The following is a 20,553-nucleotide window of genomic DNA, read 5'->3' on the forward strand; positions in this document are numbered from 1 at the left end:
CCACACCCACAGAACTGGTAGTAAAAAATGTTGAAACCCACCACTGATGCAAATCTCTTTATACCCAGCTTCCAGTGTGCTACAGTTCTTACAAAACAAAGTCTCCTATGTCTAAAAATAATTTTTAAAAAACCCAGACAAGAAGGGATTGTATGCTGTCCACTAGCTGCAGTTCAAGTCAACCAAACAGCTAAATTATACTTGTCAGTTTAACCATCTTCTGCCAATGCAAACAGACTGTCTTTCATCCTAGAATTACAAGATAAACCTTTTTGTGCTGGTAAACTTAATTACTTTCATATGCAGATGTTGAAAATAGTTGAAAAATTGCAGGCCTTCCTTCATGCTATTAAGTACTGCAATAGTTTCTTCCCTATGCGCAACTTAAATGGGAGATTTTATCTTTAAATGGCTAGAAACAATCTCACCAGCAGGAAACTCTTTTCTATGAATAGAAAAAGATCTATCTTTTCCAGGAAAGATCTTCTTTAGAAGCCCTCCTCTAGGGGTAGAGAAACATTTGAGTGATGGCTTATTACAGGTAGTCCCTGACTTACAAGCGTTCGTTTAGTGACCGTTCAAAGTTACAACGGCACTGAAAAAGGGACGCAAGACTATTTTTCACCCTTGCAACCATTACAGTATTCTCACGGTCACATGATCAAAATCCAAACGCTTAGCAACTGGCATGTGTTTATGACAGTTGCAGTGTCCCGGGAGCATATGCAGAGGTGGTATTCAGCTGGTTCGGGCAAACCGGTAGCGGAAATCGCAGATGGGCCTGCCCACCCTCCCCGGCTCTATGCTGTCCTTTTTAGGCACGTTTTTGAAGCCGGGCGCATTTGCGGAAGGCGCGTGTGTGAGCAAAGTGCACGCACGGCGGGCCAGGTGCACGGGTGGAAGGCAGGCGTGCATGTGAACCGGGCGCGCGCGCGCGAAGCAATCGTGCGTACGCAGGGTGAACCAGTAGTAACAAAATGTGAAACCCACTGCTGGTCATATGATCACCTTTTGTGACCTTCTGACTAGCAAAGTCAATGGGGAAGCCAGATTCACTTAGCAATCATATTACTAACTTTATAACGGCAGTGAGTCACTTCACTTTGTGGGGCGAGAAAGATCACAAAATGGGGCAAAATCACTTAACAACTGCCTTATTTAGCAACATAAATTTTGGGCTTAACTATAGTCATAAGTCAAGGACTACCTGTATTATCCAGTCATCCTGGGGAGGTTTGTTTGACACCTGCACTAATATTTTTTAAACCATGTATGTACAGTATCTATTAGCTATTTTATTTTAATCTTAATTGTTTCAGAAGTTATAGAAGCTGGGATATCTTTTGATTCATAATATTTCTGCTACTGCTTCACTGCATTTATCTTCTGACTGTTTAGCACTGATTTTGCATTTCATGGTTTTCTTTCTTATAGATCACTATTATATATTAAGTAGCCCTGACAAGGCCTATTAGTGGCCGGAATAAAAACGTCATTAAATAAATGTCAAACTGAAATACATTGGCCATTATGTAGCATAGTAGAATTGACAACACAATGCTACAGAAGTTCACAGGTGTGCTGCAAAAATATTAGGACAGAAATTAAAGTTACGCATGAACACAGGTTAATACATTGTTGATTTGAGAAACACATCAGGGGATTTCAAGCAACAGAGTGAATCAAAGTTTGATCTTGTGTTAAGGCAAGAATGTTTAAATTACTGTCGGACAGGTTGGTTCAAGAAAAAATGTTAATTGAAAACGTTACTTTACACCAATGCTCCATAAATCACCATTTGAATTTATCCATGTTTGATTAAAAGATAGTTCATTAAGAAAAAAATATAAACAGGCATTGAAATGCAGATAAACTGAATTTCAAAATCATTTTATTATTTTTTTTGATCAGCGCAACACCTTAAACCAGGGGTACAAACTGCAAACTTTTGAATGAGCTAAATTTGATACAATGAATATAAATAAAAACAAAAGCTGACCATTGCTTTGTCTCTATGCCACTGATATAATATAAAACTTTATCATTATTCCCAATGAGTTAGCAACATTTTTCTGTAAACCACTTTCTATGAAGTTACATTTTAACTCCTTCCTTAAGAGTTCACTGCAACTATCTTTTTATCGTCCAAATGGTGATTTAGAAAGCTTTATCCATTCAAAAGGATTAGATCACTCAAAAGCCCAAATTTAATACGTCCCAAAAGCCTAAAATCCGCAAACTTTTCCTTCACCCATCATTTTACTTGCCCGAGCAAAGTCATAGTGAGGCTCATACTGTCCTCCCACTCCATAATTTGCTACCTGGAAAAAAAAAGAAACATAGCACATATGAAGAAGCCCAAAGGCAAAGAAAGACTTACCCTTCCAAAATCAAAATGAGGCTCGTACTGGCCTCCTACTCCGTAATTGGCTACCTACAGTAGAAGAAGCACAAACACCCAGTGAAAGATCTAAGATGGGATCTTATACGCTTGCTTCATTTCTAAACTGAAATCTGGCTAAAAGACAGTAGAACAACTTAAGTCTTCAGAGTCAGTCAGTCTCCCTAAAGCAGAGGTATCAAACTCAAGGCCCGCAGGCCGCATCCAGGTCGTGATGTGGTTGGATCTGGCCCACAGGGCCATCCTGGAAAATATATTTGGTCCTGTGTGGCTTTGGCCCAGTCTACCCAATGCGAGGAAGAAACATCAGGCCAGCGTGGCTTTGGCCTGGTTTACCCAATGCAAAAAGGAAATATAGAAATATTATCATCTTTGGTGAACATGTCCGGCCACAAAAAAATATTGGGCCAAAATCAAGAAATGGTTGAAAAAAATAACGGATCAACCTATTGATTGGAAACCAAAGACATTTTTGCTAGGAATATTCACTAGAAAATATACCAAAGAAATAAAATACTTAAATCTTATATATAATAACGGCCGCAAGAATATCATACGCACAAAGCTGGAAAAAAGAAAATACACCAACAGAGGAAGAACTGATAAACAAAATTTTAGAATGTGCCGAGATGGACAAATTAACAAAGGAAATTAAAGAAAAAGAAGATACTATGCAATATGGAACAAACGGTATAACTGGCTGGAGATTAGAAATAGTGAACAATAACGAAAGGGGAGAAATCATAAACGTAAAATGTTTGTAAGATAATGTATAAAATTTATAAAATCAATATTACGAGTGATAGAAATTATAATATAATAAGGGATAATGGGACAAGGATATAAATATTATAAGGGAAAAATGTAAATATTAGAATACCGTTACAAAACAGTTGTAAAAAGGGAATATATGTTATGTGTTTGTTATATTGTGTTGTTTTATAAATAAAAATTAAAAAAATTAAAAAAAAAGAAAAGGAAAGGAAACATGGCAGCAGTTTGGGGAGTGGCATCAAGCTGGCCCCACCCACCTGGCCCAAAGTCAACCACAGCCCTGATGCGGCCCTCAATGAAATTGACACCCCTGTCAAAATGAAAATAATGCAAGATACACAGGAAAGAGGAGGATTAAAAATGCCTAATTTAAAACTGTATTATGAAGCAGTTGTTCTTTTGGTAATAAGTGATTGGTTTAATTTGACGAAGAAAAGGATTTTGAATATAGAAGGTTATGATTTATTATATGGTTGGCATGCATATTTATTGTATGATAAGAAAGTAGATAAAGCTTTTAAGAATCATGTGTTGAGAATTTCTCTTCTGCGTGTCTGGAAAAAATATTATTATAAGTTAAATTATAAAATTCCTAAATGGGCTAGTCCTCGGCATGCAGTAGAGAATATAAATATAGAACAGGAACAAGAAATGATTACTTATAAAGATCTTTTATATAATGAGGGGGGAAATTTACAACTAAAATCTTTGGATACATTAAAAGAAGAAGGGAGATATTATACTTGGTTTCAATATGGACAGTTAAAGGCTAGATGGAAAGAAGATCAGAAAATTGGTGTTATTCAAAATGAAGAAAATTTGGTTAAACAAATTAGAAATCAAACCCAGGGGCAGATTGCCGGGTGCGAATCCCTCTTTGTGAGATGGGGTCATAGGTGTCAGATGGGTTTGCTGATCGCGTACCTGGCTCCTTGCTACGTGACAGCTGCCCTGCCCGAGCTCCTGGAGGTGCTGGCCGGGGTGGCAGTTGAGACCCCCAGACTTTTAGTCATGGGGGACTTTAACTTGCCATCTCCCGGCCCGCCACCGACAGCGGCTCGGGAGTTCACGGCTTCCATGACGGCCTTGGACCTGACCCAGGTAATTGATGGCCCTACTCACATTGGGGGTGGCACTCTGGACCTGATTTTTCTCTCTGGTCAGTGGTTGAGAGATCTGGACTTAAAGGAAATAGTCACTGAACCTTTGTCATGGTCAGATCACTCTTCTTCGCCTGGACTTTCTGACCGCCATTCACCACCGCAGGGAGACGGAGCCGACACGCTGGTTCCGCCCCAGGCGCCTGATGGACCCGGATGGGTTCCGGACGGAGCTTGGGCCATTTCCTGAGGGTCTGGCTCACGGCTCGGCCGAGGAACTTGTTGCGCCTGGGAACGGGCCGCGGGGCCTTAGACCGAGTCGTGCCTTTGCGGCCTCTGACCCGGCGCAGGGCCCAACCGCCCTTGGTTCTCCGAGGAGCTGAGGGGATGAAGCGCCGGAGAAGACGCCTAGAGAGTTCCTGGAGGTCTAGCCGCTCGAAGCTGATCGGACACTAGTGAAGTCCTATACTAGGACTTACCTAGTGGCATTGAGGAAGCGAGGCGAGCTACGCCTCCCTCATTGCATCGGCAGATAACCGCCCGGCCGCCCTGTTTCGGGTGATTCGCTCCCTCCTTCACCAGGGGGAGCGGGATGACCCGTTGCAGGGACGGGCTGAGGAGTTTAACAGTTATCTATACGATAAAATCGTTCAGCTTCGGGATGGTCTGGACCAAGATTGCGGTGATGCGGGTGAGACGCTCGAGGGTGGTCTTGGCGACATTATTTGGGATGAGTTTGACCCTGTGGCTCCCGAGGACATGGACAGGTTGCTGGGTAGGTTGAATGCCACCACGTGTTTACTGGACCCGTGCCCCTCCTGGCTGGTGCTGGCCACTCGGGAGGTGACACGAGGCTGGCTCCAGGCGATTACGATCGCTTCTTTGGTGGAGGGTGTCTTCCCGGCCGCCTTGAAAGTAATGGAATCCATCATAAACCAATCCATTACACTCCATCTCGAAACAAACAACCTTCTCTAATAAACAATTTGGTTTCAGAAAAAAAATGTCTTGTAATCTACAACTTCTCCACTGCAAAAACATATGGACTACCAACCTTGATCAAGGAAAAGCAATAGATGCAATCTACATAGACTTCTGCAAAGCTTTTGATTCAGTTGTACATGATAAACTACTCCTCAAACTAAAATCCTACGGCATTTCGGGACCTCTTCACAATTGGATAAATGCCTTCCTGTCAAACAGACAACAAGTGGTCAAAATTGGCAACGCTATATCTAGTCCTGTTCCTGTCAAAAGTGGCGTTCCCCAAGGTAGTGTTCTTGGACCAACACTCTTCATACTATACATAAATGATCTCTGCGACCTCATCTCAAGTTATTGTGTTCTCTTTGCTGACGATGTCAAACTATTTAATACCACTAATAATACCTCTACCCTTCAAGAAGACCTCGACTTAATTTCTGATTGGTCTAAAACTTGGCAACTCCAAATCTCAACCAACAAATGCTCAGTCTTACATAAAAAAGAACCCTAACATCAAGTACAAACTTGATGGACATTACCTAACTGATGACCCCCACTCTGTCAAAGATCTTGGAGTTCTCATATCAAATGACCTTAATGCCAAAGCTCACTGCAACTACATAGCAAAAAAAGCCCTAAGAGTTGTAAACCTAATTTTACGCAACTTCTTTTCTAAAAACTCTACACTACTAACTAGAGCATACAAAACATTTGCCAGACCTATTCTTGAATACAGCTCATCCGTCTGGAACCCATACCACATCTCTGACATAAATACAATAGAAAGAGTCCAGAAATATTTTACTAGAAGAGTTCTTCACTCCTCCGAAAACAACAAAATACCTTATACCAACAGACTTGAAATCCTGGGATTAGAAAACTTACAACTCCGTCGACTTCGACATGACCTGTGTTTAACACACAAAATCATCTATTGCAATATCCTTCCTATAAAAGACTACTTCAGCTTCAATCGCAATATTACAAGAGCAAAAAATAGATTCAAGCTAAATGTCAACCGCTTCAAACTTGATTGCAGAAAATATGACTTCTGTAACAGAGTTGTTAATGCTTGGAACTCATTACCTGACTCCATAGTCTCTACTCAAAATCCCAAAATCTTCAACCAAAAACTGTCTACTATTGACCTCACCCCATTCCTAAGAGGGCTATAAGGGGCGTGCATAAGAGCACAAAAGTGCCTACCGTTCCTGTCCTATTGTTCCCTTCATCATATCAAATTGATATAGTTGATGCATATTTTTATACATATATGTATATTTTCTTCAAAATATGTTGTTTTATCTATGACAATTGTTTGTGTATACTGTTGTGACAAAAAGAAATAAAAAAAATAGATTCTGAAAGAGATTTAATAAAGGATTGTATGATAAAATGGGCACAGAATATTCAGGAACCAATAATGCTGGAAACATGGGAAAAAATTTTGGTTAGAAATGTTAAATTTACGCAAGCGCAGAATTTAAGGGAAAATTTTTATAAGATGTTTTATAGATGGCATTTAGATCCTAAGAAATTATCATGTATGTATCCAGATATGCAAGCAAAATGTTGGAGATGTAATTGTGATGATGCTACATATTTTCATGTATGGTGGACTTGTAAGAAAATTAAGTCTTTCTGGATAAGAATTTGGTGGATTATGCAGAATGTTCTGAAGAAGAAGATAAAGTTCCTACCACAATTTTTCCTTTTGGGAATAACAACAGACTGTACAGTGATTGAGACTAAATTGATTTTGAACTTAATAACAGCAGCAAGACTGTTGATTGGACAATATTGGAAGAAAAAAGAATTACCCACAATAGAAGAATGGATATTGAAAGTTTCCAATTTGGCTGAGATGGCTAAAATCTCAGCCTTCTTGAAAGACAGTACTCAAGAAAAATATCTAAATGAATGGAAGAATTGGATTGATTATATTCAAAATAGATATCAGATTAAGAAATTTCAGATTGCCTTTGAATGAAGGATGTTGTTTTTGATTTTAATGGAAGAAGTCAGGTTATGTGAGAGAGAAGGATTATAATTGTGTTAGATTTTAAAAATTTAATGTATGACTGTTTGTTTATTGAACTATACCTTGTGTTTGCTCCGGGAAGTCGGGGGGGGGGAGGGGGTTTTGGAGGGGGAGGGGGAGGGGAAAAATTTAATTGTTGTTGTAAAACTTTTTTAATTAAAAAAAAGAAAGAAATTGACACCCCTGCTCTAAAGGGATATGCAGGTAGTCCTTGACTTACGACCACAATTGAGCCCCAAATTTCCATTGCTAAGCCAGACAGCTGCTAAGTGAGTTTTACTTCATTTTGCAACCTTTTGTGCCTTAGTTGTCAAATGAATCACTGCGCTTAAATTAGTAACACAGCTGTTCAGTGAATCTGGCTTTCCCCATTGACTTTGCTTGTCAGAAGGTCGCAAAAGGGGGTCAATGACCCCTGGACACTGCAACAGTCATAAATACAGGCCAGTTGCCAAGCATATGAATTTGATCATGTGACTATGAGGATAGTACAATGGTTGTAAGCATGAAAAAGGGACATAGGTCACTTTTTTCAGTGCTGTTGCAACTTTGAATGGTCGCTAAACGAATGGCTGTAAGTCGAGGACTACCTGTGGAGGCAATTGCAAAAACTAAAGCAGGAACTATTGAAGACTTGCAAATAAACATTTAATGCATTAAGTGTTATTGAACATATCCTGAACGTATTATTTCAGCGGCCCTCACAGGTGCAAAGTTAAAGTATCGGAATGCTTAATATGGAAGATTTTGGTTTTATGCTTTCAATTTCATTCAACGTAAAGTGAAAGTTTATCTACTTTGTTCATTTTATATCCGGTAATTTTAAAGTTTTTAAAGTTTGATGCTCTAAGCCCCCCCAGAGTCATTTGACGCAACATGAGTGATAAATAAATAAATAAATAAATTTTTGAACTGGGTTTGATTATATATTTAAGAGTTGGGCATCGAGAATAAATTCTCTATTTTAAAAAATAAAAAAAAGTCACTTAAGGGAAGTTTGGGAACTGTATATAATGAACTTGTGCTACTTTGCCTTCTTTTTCCTCTAAGGAAACAAAACAAAACAAAACAAAACTGACGGGTAACCATAGGTTCTAGCATTTTACCTGTGATGAATTATCATATATTTAGACAAAGCCAAGAAAATACAAGACACAATGAAATCACAATGAAGACCAGATCCTCAACCAGTGATGGGCTGCAACCGGTTTAACAACCGGTTCTGTGAGTGCGCGCTTTGCGCATTTCAAAATACAGCAATTTGAAGCTCAGCTGCTTACCTTCTAAGGCAGCCTTGATAAGTAGAAGAGCTGAGGTGCGGAAATCAGCTGTGCCGCATGAATCAGCTGAGCCAGAAAGAAGGAAATATAGGACAGGATAGGGCGGGGGCGGGTGGGTGGGACCAGTTGATCATTGGAACTATCGGTTCACCCGAACCGGTCTGAACCAGCAGCAGCCCACCACTGTCTTCAATTTATAAAAAGTGTAGAGATTTGGCATGTAACTCTTTTCAATCCTTCTTGGGGCCATGCTAATCTGGTCAGTCACATACTCTTTTTTTTTTTTTTTTTGCAAACTCACCTGGAGCTCCTCAGCTGTGGAAACATCCAACCCTGTTAGATCCTGTATCCTTTTATTTATACGTGCCACTACAGGGTTTTCATATCCAGATAGCCAGGCACTAAAAATGGAATTATAGTATTATTCACGAACGAGAAGATCTGAGTATTAATTTTCATGTCCAATCACAAACTAAGTTCAAATTGTGCAAAGTAGTCTATAAAACTTAACCTCAATGTAATTTACAAGAAATATTTTTTTTAAAGTCCACACACTATTTCTGCATGTAATGTCATACAGACTTGTTTAGCTAGAGCACATCCATGATTAATTTTAAAAAAAGAATCTGCTGAGTCAAACTTCAGATAGTATAATGTCTACTACATTGCAACAGGATTTTATAGGCCTTTAGGGACAGTATTTTCTGTGAGGAATGTATTATTTTCTGCATAAGATTTCTGGGATAATGTAAGTGAAGTAAATGAGTGAACCAAGGATTTCTTATGTCGTATGTGTCAGAAAAAATACTGGATCACTGCTTTAGAGCAACATAATTTCTTCATCATTAACTATAATGGAAAGTGGAAAAAAAACATTACTTAAATATGTACTTATCCAATTCTCGCAACTGTCAGAATTCTATGAATTGACCTTTTTTTCTTCTTTGGTGCATCATATAGGTAGTCCTCAACATACGACCAGAATTGAGCCCATAATTTCTGTTCTTAAGTGAGGCATTGGTTAAGTGAATTTTGCCCCATTTTATGACCTTTCTTGCCCCAGTTGCTAAGTGAATCACTGCAGTTGTTAAATTAGTGACACGGTTGTTAAGTGAATCTGGCTTCCCCATTGATTTTCGCTTGTCAGAAGGCCGCAAAAGGGAATCACATGACTACGGGACACTGCAAGCATCATAAATGTGAGTCACATGTCAAGAATTCGAATGTAAATCATGTGCCCACAGGGATATTGCAACAGCGTTTAGAGTGAAAAATGGTCACATTTTTGGTGCCGTTGTAACTTCAAATGGTCACTAAACGAACTGTTGTAAATCGAGGAATACCTGTATTCTGCGGTGCACATTTCAAAAAAAGACTGAATGACCCAAAGCTGCAAGAGAACGCAGGATTACTTTTAAAAATCATCAATGACCACTGAAGGGTTCAAGAAATCTAGCACATTCTGTTGGATTGGAAGGATAAAGTTATGCATTTTCTTCAGCGGATTTGCTATCTTCCTTTCTACAGGAACACAACAAATGCCTAATCAAGAGCAGCAGACCATGAACCAACAGAGATTACAGAATCTTCAAGCGTATGGAGGAAATATAGCTGAACATTTGCCAAATAATGAATGATTTTTTTTAAAAAAAGTACTCAGTTAATGCACTTGTTAGTATATTGCTAGCATACTGTTAGCGTTGTGTATTTTTAGTATGTGAAACAAAGCAGACAAAAAAAGAATGCCCTGTCTCAAAACAAGATGAAATTACATCAAGCGTTATCAGGAAGAGTTATCCCCTTAAGGGGGAAATTAAGTTTACAGCAACGAAGGTGTTAAAAGTAATGAATATGTAGTACGTTCCATATTTAACTAATGAACAACTACATGCAGCTGGGACTCCTGGTTGATATTTCATGCTGGCAGTTCAATACCTCCTAGCAACTAAACTAAAAAAAAAAATTAAATGTTTTCTCACACTTCTTCTTACAGAGAACAAAATAAAGATAGCTCCATCAAAAGAGTAATTCTATACTGTTGGGCTTCAGCAACCTACAATTTGTCTATCCGCAGTGTATTCTCGGAAGTCAATCTGATTGATTCAGATAGGATTTGCTCTCAGTACATCGGTACAAGAGTGTAATTCAATGGATGGCCCTGACACTCTGGGATTGCTTTGGCTACTAACTAGCTTTTAGACCAGTATTTCTCATTCTTGGCAATTGAAGTCCACCCATTTTAAAGCTGCCAAGATAGATAAAAATTATTTTAGACTCACTTTAAAGTGCGGGTTATTCTATTCACAAAGTGCTAAATAACTGGATCATATCTTAAAGCAGGGGTGTTAAACTGCCAGATGCATCATGTGCTGGCCACAACCACCGACAGTTTAGCAAAGGGGAGGGGGAGTCACGATATGTCACGTGACAACAATGTGACACCACAAATTTGACGCCCCCCTTAATGTGTTGCTTGTTGTTTGTTTGTTTGCCACCCAACTCACCACAAGGTGATTTATCCCATATGAACCCTTTATAGTGCATTTGAAAGCAGTTCTGATTTCAATCCTATTTCCATCAGTGAATATCTGGACGTGCTTCAACACATTCTTGATTAAGCTTGTTAAAAGGAAGCCTCCCTCTTACTAGATTGTTGGCTGCAATTACTCAGTACTGGTTTGACCTACATTACTCCTGATATTATGAGTTTCTTTAGCAGGCCAACTTAAATATCCTTTTGGCTAAAAAGAAAGCGAAGAATTAGTTAATAGCTGAACTTATTGCATTGCTTCTCTGTGGGTAGTAAATGTCACCTTCATTCCCATCTTACTGTTTACTCTTCATTTTACAGTACTGAATCTTACCGTTTAGTCTTAAATGCCTCTCTTATTTTGACTTTATTTCATCAATTTTATATCCATTTCTTCTTCAGGGAACTTGAAATCTCAACACATTTCACTTTAGTTCAAAGTATTCCAAGATAAAAATTATTTGTATTGTCTGTATCTCTTCAAAAAGTAATGCTAGCTAAAGACTATTGTGGTGTTATGAATATGAATAGTACAACTGAAAAGTTTTTAATTCAAAGGCCAATGTAAATAGTTACTATAGTGCAAGTAGTTGATTAACAACAGATCCCACCTTCCCCCACTCTGCCCCCCCATGTCATTAGATTTTCATGGTTGGTTTTAATTTATGTATGTTTTAATATAGATAGATAGATAGATAGATAGATAGACAGACAGACAGATGATAGAGACAGCTAGATAGTCAGATAAACAGACAGATAGATTTTGATGATTGTAAGATGCCTAGAGTTACCCTGTAGTAAGATGGGTAGCCCATAGATTTTATAAACAAATAAACAAATATATTTACGAAGTTATTACTACTTCAAATGAACTATCATTCATCAGACATGTACACAGTGGTGGGATTCAAGTAATTTAACAACCGGTTCTCTGCCCTAATGATTTTTTTCAAAAACCAGTTTGGCAAACTGCTCAGAAAGTTAACAACCGGTTCTCCCGAAGTGGTGCGAACTGGCTGAATCCCACCTCTGCATGTACACCTTTCTCTGTCACTGCAATTATCAATGTTAATTTTTACTCTTTTCAAGATTCCACAATTCTACTGAGAGTTTCTAAATCTCCAGCTGCAAGAAAGGGTCTTATAAAATACTTCAGTAGCATTATTTAAAAAGTAATTCTCTCCTGTGATGAAATAAAAAATGTTTTACTTAAAGAGAAGTAGGAATTTCAACAGAGAAGAAAGTGGGTTTCTTAGAAGTATTAACAGCATCTCGCAGAGGGTTGGGCTAGACTGACCAAATTATTTTAGTACAGCACTTGGCTTGGCTCAAAATCCTGGGCCAATTTATACAATCTGCTTGCCGCATACTTCAGAATGAACAGCAGTCCTGTCATTAAAAAGGGGATACTGTAATATGGAAAGTATTAACTAGGAAAAAGTTACTGGAATGCCTGGGTAGGGAAAATGGTCTTCTCTTCAAAATACAAGGAGGAGTTATTCAAATTACAAGGAAGAGTACCAGGCCATGGCCAGTTCGAAACTGGCCCACGGGAGAGATGGGCAAGTGTCTGCGCACGAAGTTCCATTCGCATGATTGGAGGGTAAAGGTAAAGGTAAAGGTTCCCCTCGCACATATGTGCTAGTAGTTGCCGACTCTAGGGGGCGGTGCTCATCTCCGTTTCAAAGCCGAAGAGCCAGCGCTGTCCAAAGACCTCTCCGTGGTCATGTGGCCGGCATGACTCAACGCCAAAGGCGCACGGAACGCTGTTACCTTCCCACCAAAGGTGGTCCCTATTTTTTCTACTTGCATTTTTACGTGCTTTCGAAACTGCTAGGTTGGCAGAAGCTGGGACAAGTAACGGGAGCTCACCCCGTTACACGGCAACACTAGGGATTCGAACCGCTGAGCTGCCAACCTTTGGATCGACAAGCTCAACGTCCTAGCCCGAGCCTGTTAGCCCCTGAGCCACCGCGTCCCTCTACGATTGGAGGGTACTTGTACTCAAAGCTCCATTTGCGTGAATGGAACGTCTGTGAGCACCCTCTGCTCTCATGTGAAGCTCCATTCATACACCCCAATGCCACTCACACGCCCTTCCCCTGCCCTCCAAGCTGGAAAGGTTGGGTACCACTGTCCTAGTGGATGCTTTTTTGAAAAAAATCAAGGAATTGTTCTGACAGCCTTGTTAGTTTTGCCAATGCAGCTTCTGCTTTGGAAAATATTAGCTTTCAACAAATTAGACTAGCCTAGACTAGACCAGAAGAGAATAGAGTTGGAAGGGACCTTGGAGGTCTTCTAGTACAACCCCCTGCTTAGACAGGAAACCCTATAGCATTTCAGACAAATAGTTATCCAATCTCAACTTAAAAACTTCCAGTGTTGGAGCATTCACAACGTCTGGAGGCAAGTTGTTCCACTGATTAATTGTTCTGTCAGGAAATTTTTCCTTAGTTCTAGGTTGCATCTCTCCTTGATTGGTTTCTACCCATTGCTTCTTGTCCTACCCTCAGGTGCTTTGGAGAATAGCTTGACTCCCTCTTCTTTGTGGCAGCTTCTGAGATATTGGAACAGTGCTATCATGTCTCCCCTAGTCCTTCTTTTCATCAAACCAGACATACCCAATTCCAGCAGTCCCCTTATCATCTTCGTTGCTTGTCTCTGCACTCTTTCTAGAGTCTCAACATCTTTTTTACATTGTGGTGATATAGGTTTAGGTTTTCTCAATGTATGTAATATTTCACAAAATGCCAAAAAAAAATCACATTGAAACTTAACAATAAAAAAACCCATGAAGCAATAAAAAAAATCATGCCCCAAATTCAGGGACTTATTGAAATACTTTCTTGCAAATATTCTGCAACTGTATTTTTTTAAAAAGGCAGCTGAGGAGCATGTACACTATATTTTGTGCATCCTTTTTTTAAAAATAGGCACTGATCTAAGAATTTCAAGCTATCATTATCACATGCGGCTTCCTGCTCATTATGCGCTCCTTAAGAAGTCTTAAAATTAAGATAGATATTGAGACACCATGGGAAAAAAAGCAAACAGATGGTAGAACGTACTGTAGCCTCTCCAGAACAGGCACCAGGTTAGGAAATTCACACGGATTGTGTTTAAGATGAAATAATTCAGTGTGCTAGTTTTTATTAGGATCATGCAGAGTAGTAGTAGACAGAATGCACCGAGTGGCTTAAAAAGCAGTAAAGCCTCACTGATTTCGATGAAAGAGAGCAAAGGACATGCTTTGACAACTTAATTTAGGTTAGCACTTACATCTAAAAGTACCCTTTTTTTTCAAACATTCCAAACTTTCAATGCCGTAAGTGTTAGCCATGTGTTTTAAGGCTGTGTCTACTGATCAGGCAAAAGGAGCCCAGTCCCAAACTTTTGACATCAATCGCCGATTGACATACCCCGTAGTAGTTCAGACGTACCCATCTCCTCTTACCTCTTAGAGACTCTGTAATGTGCAGTGGTCAGTTTCCCAGTCTGAGGGTCATGCACAGTAGCTCGGCTCAGCTACAAAAAAAAAAAAAAAAAAGAGAAAGGACAAGGGCTTACTTTAGAAGCAAGCGTCTGGGCCAAGCCACAGGCAATTAGGAGGGTTCCGATTGGTCAAGATAGGATGTAATGCTCAGATCAGCAGGAACGCTTAAAGGATTGCAGTATCTGCTGTATTTGTCTGTCTCAATTTCATTCAATTGGGTTTAATCAAATTTGGTTAGGTTGTCCTTTCACTTTTTCTCCCCCAAATGGGAAGCTTATGCAAGCCACTTGTATCTGCCAAGTTTCACAGAGAACTTCTCAGGAACCCAGAAGTTAAAGACTCTTCATCCTTTCTACTGCTTCCAGTTATTCTTTCTTTGAAAAAAAATATGTATTGATAGGTTACATTTTATATTTTATATTTATAAAATTATATTTTATCAAAGTCAGGATGTTCCAACAATTGACAGACTGCTGTATTTATAGGATGCGCTATAAATATTTGTAAATGTTCCATTGCCACGAAGGAAAAAAGTGGGATTTTAAAAAAGCCAGGTATGCATTAAAGTGAAATAAATAAATGGACTAAATTAGCAAAACCAAAAAAGTTTCTGAACAAAACACAACACTTCACTTCGCCTCTACAACAATGTCTGATAGGAACCACTAGGAGAGCTGGCTTTTAGCCAATAAAAGAGACATGTTGGAATTCCACATAGATTCAATTATTTTAATTATTTTAAAACTATTCAAATTGTGTATGAACACGTGGAGATGCCCCATTTTCAGCAGTCAGATATGAAACAATTAATAACAGAAATGGAATTAAGAAGAATTCATGAAAGCAAATAGGGTATTTTGAGACTCAAACATACCTAAAACTATTCTAAACTCCACTTAACAGCATATGTGGCTCCAATAAAACCAAGCAGAAATCCACAGGGTGTATTAGTGTTACAATAGATGCATATGGAAACAGTACATATTTCAATATAAAGACTCAAATTTGTAACCTTGTCAAGACAAGCTCGGTTTTTGTATAGAGGAAGCAAAAAATGGCGTATTGCTAAATAAATAATTGTGCATGCCCACATCATCATGAAAAATATAATTCCAAAACAAAAAGAAGCTAGACTTTGAGGAGGAAACTTTCAAACCACAAGGCAGAAAGCAACATGAAATCTCTCTGTCGATTTACACTAAGCATCAAATATCAAAATATACTTTAAATCAGCAAATAAGGACAAAACTTCTGGCTACAAGAAGCATCTGAGAAACTCAGCAGTAACGAAGTGTTAGAAGTCTCGGTGAATAGCACAAACGACCAGAAAAGTTTTAAACCACCTTTTTTTTTTTTCCTTTTCTGGTCACTCTTCTACACAAATGAATACCACAGAAGGTCTCATCACAAAGACGGAAGGTATGGCAAGGAAAGTCTTACCTTTTGCTAATTCTGTAATGTGCAGTCTCCAAGACTCCCGTTAAGGGGTTTGAAATGGTGGCTCGCCTCAGCTGTGAAGCGAACCAATCAGAACAAGTCGCATTACAATGTACATATTGCATCACATTTATCTGACCATTCAGAATCCGGGGGGCGGGGGGGAGCGGAACCCCAATTTCAGTAAGGTTCTTTTCCATTAAGGTACAAAACCCACCACCAGCGAACAAGAAATGTGGAACACGAAACAAGTTCAAAATGTCAAAAATAATAAAAATGCCTTGATACAGAACGGACAATCAGACATAACATCCTAGTAACTTGCCGCATGATGATTTAAGACTATACACTACTGTACTGTACAGAAAGAATCAAGTACATAATTATCCGTCGTTAGAATTATAACTGAATTTACTATTAGAATTTGTCTTGACAAAGACAAAGTGTAACACAACTTAAAAATAGTACGAATGGTACTAATATTGGTCAGTTTGCCTGCAGTAAAGAATTCTTCAGCTTTTCATCACTGTTTTTCGCAACAAGCTCCCAAAAACAGGGCATGCCTACATTTTATTAGACATAATCATTGGCTAAGCAACAATGGTCCAAAGATCAGAACTATCTGTCAATCTGTTCTGCTTGGGCCTAACCAGACGAGCAAAAGCTCCTTTGCTATTTCAGAAATAAAATGAAGATGCCATTAAGTAATAGACTGCAAGAAGCTATTTAGCAAGGCCCAAGCAAGCTGCAATCAGGAAGTATCAAGGTGAGGAAGTTATTCATTGGTGGGCCTTGTTAAAAGAGTGTGGACTATTTAGATTCTTTACCCTTGGTTTTGAAAGCTCTTTGACTTTTGCTATTTCTTCGTCAGAGATAATGTCAAGAAAGCGGACGATCCGAGGGCGATCCCACTCATCTTCTTGTTTGACAGGTCCCAGGATGTAATAAGGGTTCCCATGCCCATCGGAATAACGGCAGAACAGCTTCTTTTCTTTTCTAGGAGTCTAAATGTTTGAAATAAAGGGCAAGCATTAGTAACTCTTGCATTGCAAGGCGAACAAACAAGTCAGTCCTAGAGGAGATCAACCCTGACTGCTCTTTAGAAGGCCAGATCCTGAAGATCCACATGGGCCGTGGTGGCTCAGGCTGTAAGAAGCCTGTTATTAAAACACAGCAGCCTGCAATTACTGCAGGTTCAAGCCCCACCAGGCCCAAGGTTGACTCAGCCTTTCATCCTTTATAAGGTAGGTAAAATGAGGACCCAGATTGTTGGGGGCAATAAGTTGACTTTGTAAATATACAAATAGAATGAGACTATTGCCTTACACACTGTAAGCCGCCCTGAGTCTTCGGAGAAGGGCAGGATATAAATGTAAATTAAAAAAAAAAAGATGAAACTCAAATACTTTGGCCACCTAATGAGAAGGAAGGACTCACTGGAGAAGAGCTTAATGCTGGGAACGATTGAGGGCAAAACAAGAAGGAGATGACAGAGAATGAGGTGGCTGGATGGAGTCACTGAAGCAATAGGCGTGAGCTTAAATGGATGGTAGAGGATTGGAAGGCCTGGAGGAACGTTGTCCATGGGGTCGTGATAGGTCGGACATGACTTTGCAACTAACAACAACAACAATTAGTAACTCAATGCATTCTTTTTTATCCACAAATATTCTGTAATGTCCGTATTGTACACAAGGGAGAGGCCAAAAGTGCTTTTTCCCCTCAAGACATTTTGCTTCTCATCCCAGAAGCTTTTTTGGTTCTGACTGAATGGTGGGGAATGGAAGGATTTATATTCATTGGTCGTTAGCGCTCTTTTTGAGAGAGTCATTGAGGCTTATCTGTGCCCTCAGGGTCACACGAATAGTGCAAATGGATGTGGAACCTTTCAGAACTGCTGAAAGATCCTTTTAAAAAGGCACAACCATAGGACAACCATGACCTGTATGATTGAGAATCTCCATAGACATACCCATGTTTCCCCAAAAATAAGACCTGGTCTTATTTGGGGGGGGGGAATTCCCAAAATAAGCATTATTTTTTGGGGAAACACAGTATCAGGGTAATCAGCCCAGGAGACAGTGGGATGCAGTGGGCAGGCAGCCGTGGGATGCTCATCTTCGCATCTCTCGGCTGGTCTGTGGCCCACGCAGACCAGGATCAAATTCCTCCCCCACCACCTCTGCCTGCTGCTTGGACAGGTAATCAACTCACCTGTGCTGCGCAGGCTGCGGCTGAATACCATTGGCCTCCACGCCCTCGCCGCCTCCAGTGCTGGCCACACCATCCTCATCCCCCATTGATGACAACCGTAACTAGGCCTTATTTTTGGAGTAGGGCTTATATTACACAGGTGTCAAACTCGCGACGTCATGTATCACAATGTTTTTTCCCTTTGCAGAGCTGGGGTGGGCATGGCCCGCCTGTGATGCATCTAGCCTGCTAGTTTGAAACCCCTATTATATTAGGAGTATGCTAAAAAAACAGGCTATGTCTTATTTTCAGGGTAGGTCTTATTTTCAGGGACACACGGTAAAAGGGAGAACGTACCATTTTAAGACCTTCACCACGGCATAGTTTTTCATACTTCTGTCTCTCGGGCAGATAATCTTTGGGAGGCTCTCTTTTCTGAGTCTTCACTTTTTTCCCCGTCTGCTCATCTGTGTTGGCCACAGACCCGTTGGCTTCTTTTTCTTTTTCTTTAATCATGATGTATTCGAAGTATTTCAAATTCCCATTTGCTCTCTGATGCTCGGGATCTGTTGGACAAGCAGGTAGAGGACTGGTTAACTCCATGGAAAAAAAAAGCTATTTTTAAGAGATTTTGTCCTTTTGTTTGAGTTCATTTGTCGTTAAGATCTGATGAAATCTGCATATGTCAGCATCTAATCCACTTATGTCAGCTGGAATGTATCTCTATCTTCATATATAAATACCCAAATCACAGAAGCAAATGGCATGTAAAGTGATGGGAAGGGGGGGAAATTAATGCTTCCTAAACACATTTGTAGTTACAGGGATTCCCAGCAGCATTCTATCCTTCACTCCACTGCATTAATTAGTTTGAAAAGCCTGTACATCCAAGTGGAAAATGTCTGAGGGGAAAAAAAAAGTTAAAGCAGTGCAAACATGCTGAATACAAGAAAGATTAACCTACCCAATTCAAGTAACCGTTTGGTGAGCATCATTGCTTTGTCCAAGTCCCCCTGCTGGTATATAGCATAACTCAAGTAATCTAGAACAGAAACTTTGTTGATCGAAGAAGAAACTTCTCCCTCATCCAATTGCTTCAGAGCTTGCTCCATCCACAACTCAGTATGGTAGTAGTCTGCTTCAGTATAGGCAATCTTTCCCAACTCAAAGCAATCTTCGGCAGTTAGAAATACCTTATGTTTCACTCCTAGTGGGGGGGAAAACCAGCAACAGCTGTTAAAAACCCTTTGAAATTGTGTGATTTTTGTATTTATGTTTTTTCCCCCTGCAGGCAGGGGTGAAATGCTCCCGGTTTGGACCGGATCACCGGATCCGGTAGCGATAGTGGCAGGTGGTTCGGAGAACTGGTAGCAAAAATCCCTGCCCCCCTGCCCCAGCTGAGCCGCGCGATCATCAAAGTTTTTTTTTTTAACTTTTAAAAGTATTTTTTCTTCAGCTGAAAAAAATGCTTTTAAAAGTAAAAAAAAAAAAGCCTCTGATGATCATGCGGCTCAGTTGGGATCGGCAGAACCCTTTAAAAGCATTTTTTTCTACCACCTCTTCAGCCGAACAGGTTGTAAAAAAAAAAAAAGCTTTTAAAAGGCTCCTCTGGCGATCCCAGCTGAGTTGCCTGGTTACCAGAACCCTTCAGACAACTCAGCTGGGATCGTCCGAACCCTTTAAAAGCATGTTTTCTACAAGCTTTTCGGCCGAAGAGGTTGTAAAAAAAAATGTTTTTAAAAGTAAAAAAAAAAAAGTTGACCACGCCCACCCAGTCACATCCCCCCCCCCCCAAGCTATGCCCAAAGAACCGGTAGTAACAAATTTTACATTTCACTCCTGCCTACAGCATACCGTTTAATTCTTACGTCCTCGTTGATAAAACTAGATAAGACTCCTAGAGGTATTTAACTGTATTCTCAAATGAAACAAACAAAATGTAAAATGAGGACCCAGACAGATGGGAGCAATATGCTGACTTTGTAAACTGCTTAGAGAGGAGGGTTGTAAAAGCACTGTGAAGCAGTATATAAGTCTAAGTGCTATTGCTATATAGTATAGGTAGTCCTCAACATACGACCAAAATTGAGCCCAACGTATTTGTTGGGAAGAGAAACATTTAAGTAAATTTTGCCCCATTTTATGAGCTTTTGTGCCACAGCTGTTAAATGAATCACTGCAGCTGTTAAGTTAGTAACACGGTTGTTAAGTGAATATACCTTCCCCATTGACTCTGCTTGTCAGAAGGACACACTGCAACCATCCTAAATATGAGTCTGTTGCTAAGCATCCAATTTTTGATCATGTGACTACGTGGACA

The 20,553-nt window shown here is 39.7% G+C and overlaps 1 protein-coding gene across 5 annotated transcripts in view; it reads right to left on the reverse strand.

Moving 5' to 3' along the window:
• Positions 1-20,553, reverse strand: part of P4HA1 (prolyl 4-hydroxylase subunit alpha 1) — a 53,156-nt gene that overhangs the window by 9,504 nt on the left and 23,099 nt on the right. For 2 of the 5 annotated variants that reach the window (XM_058187841.1, XM_058187843.1), the window contains exons 6-11: positions 19,198-19,440; positions 18,591-18,799; positions 16,868-17,044; positions 16,044-16,114; positions 8,882-8,981; positions 2,381-2,434 (exon numbers count right to left, since the gene is read on the reverse strand). In XM_058187841.1, coding sequence (XP_058043824.1) covers positions 2,381-2,434; positions 8,882-8,981; positions 16,044-16,114; positions 16,868-17,044; positions 18,591-18,799; positions 19,198-19,440 — 854 coding nt within the window. Of the gene's footprint in view, positions 1-2,267; positions 2,322-2,380; positions 2,435-8,881; positions 8,982-14,564; positions 14,636-16,043; positions 16,115-16,867; positions 17,045-18,590; positions 18,800-19,197; positions 19,441-20,553 lie in introns of all 5 variants that reach the window. The other 3 variants (XM_058187845.1, XM_058187842.1, XM_058187844.1) reach the window with 3 other exon arrangements.

The sequence above is a fragment of the Ahaetulla prasina genome, chromosome 6 (assembly GCF_028640845.1).
Source record: "Ahaetulla prasina isolate Xishuangbanna chromosome 6, ASM2864084v1, whole genome shotgun sequence".
Lineage (NCBI taxonomy): Eukaryota > Metazoa > Chordata > Lepidosauria > Squamata > Colubridae > Ahaetulla > Ahaetulla prasina.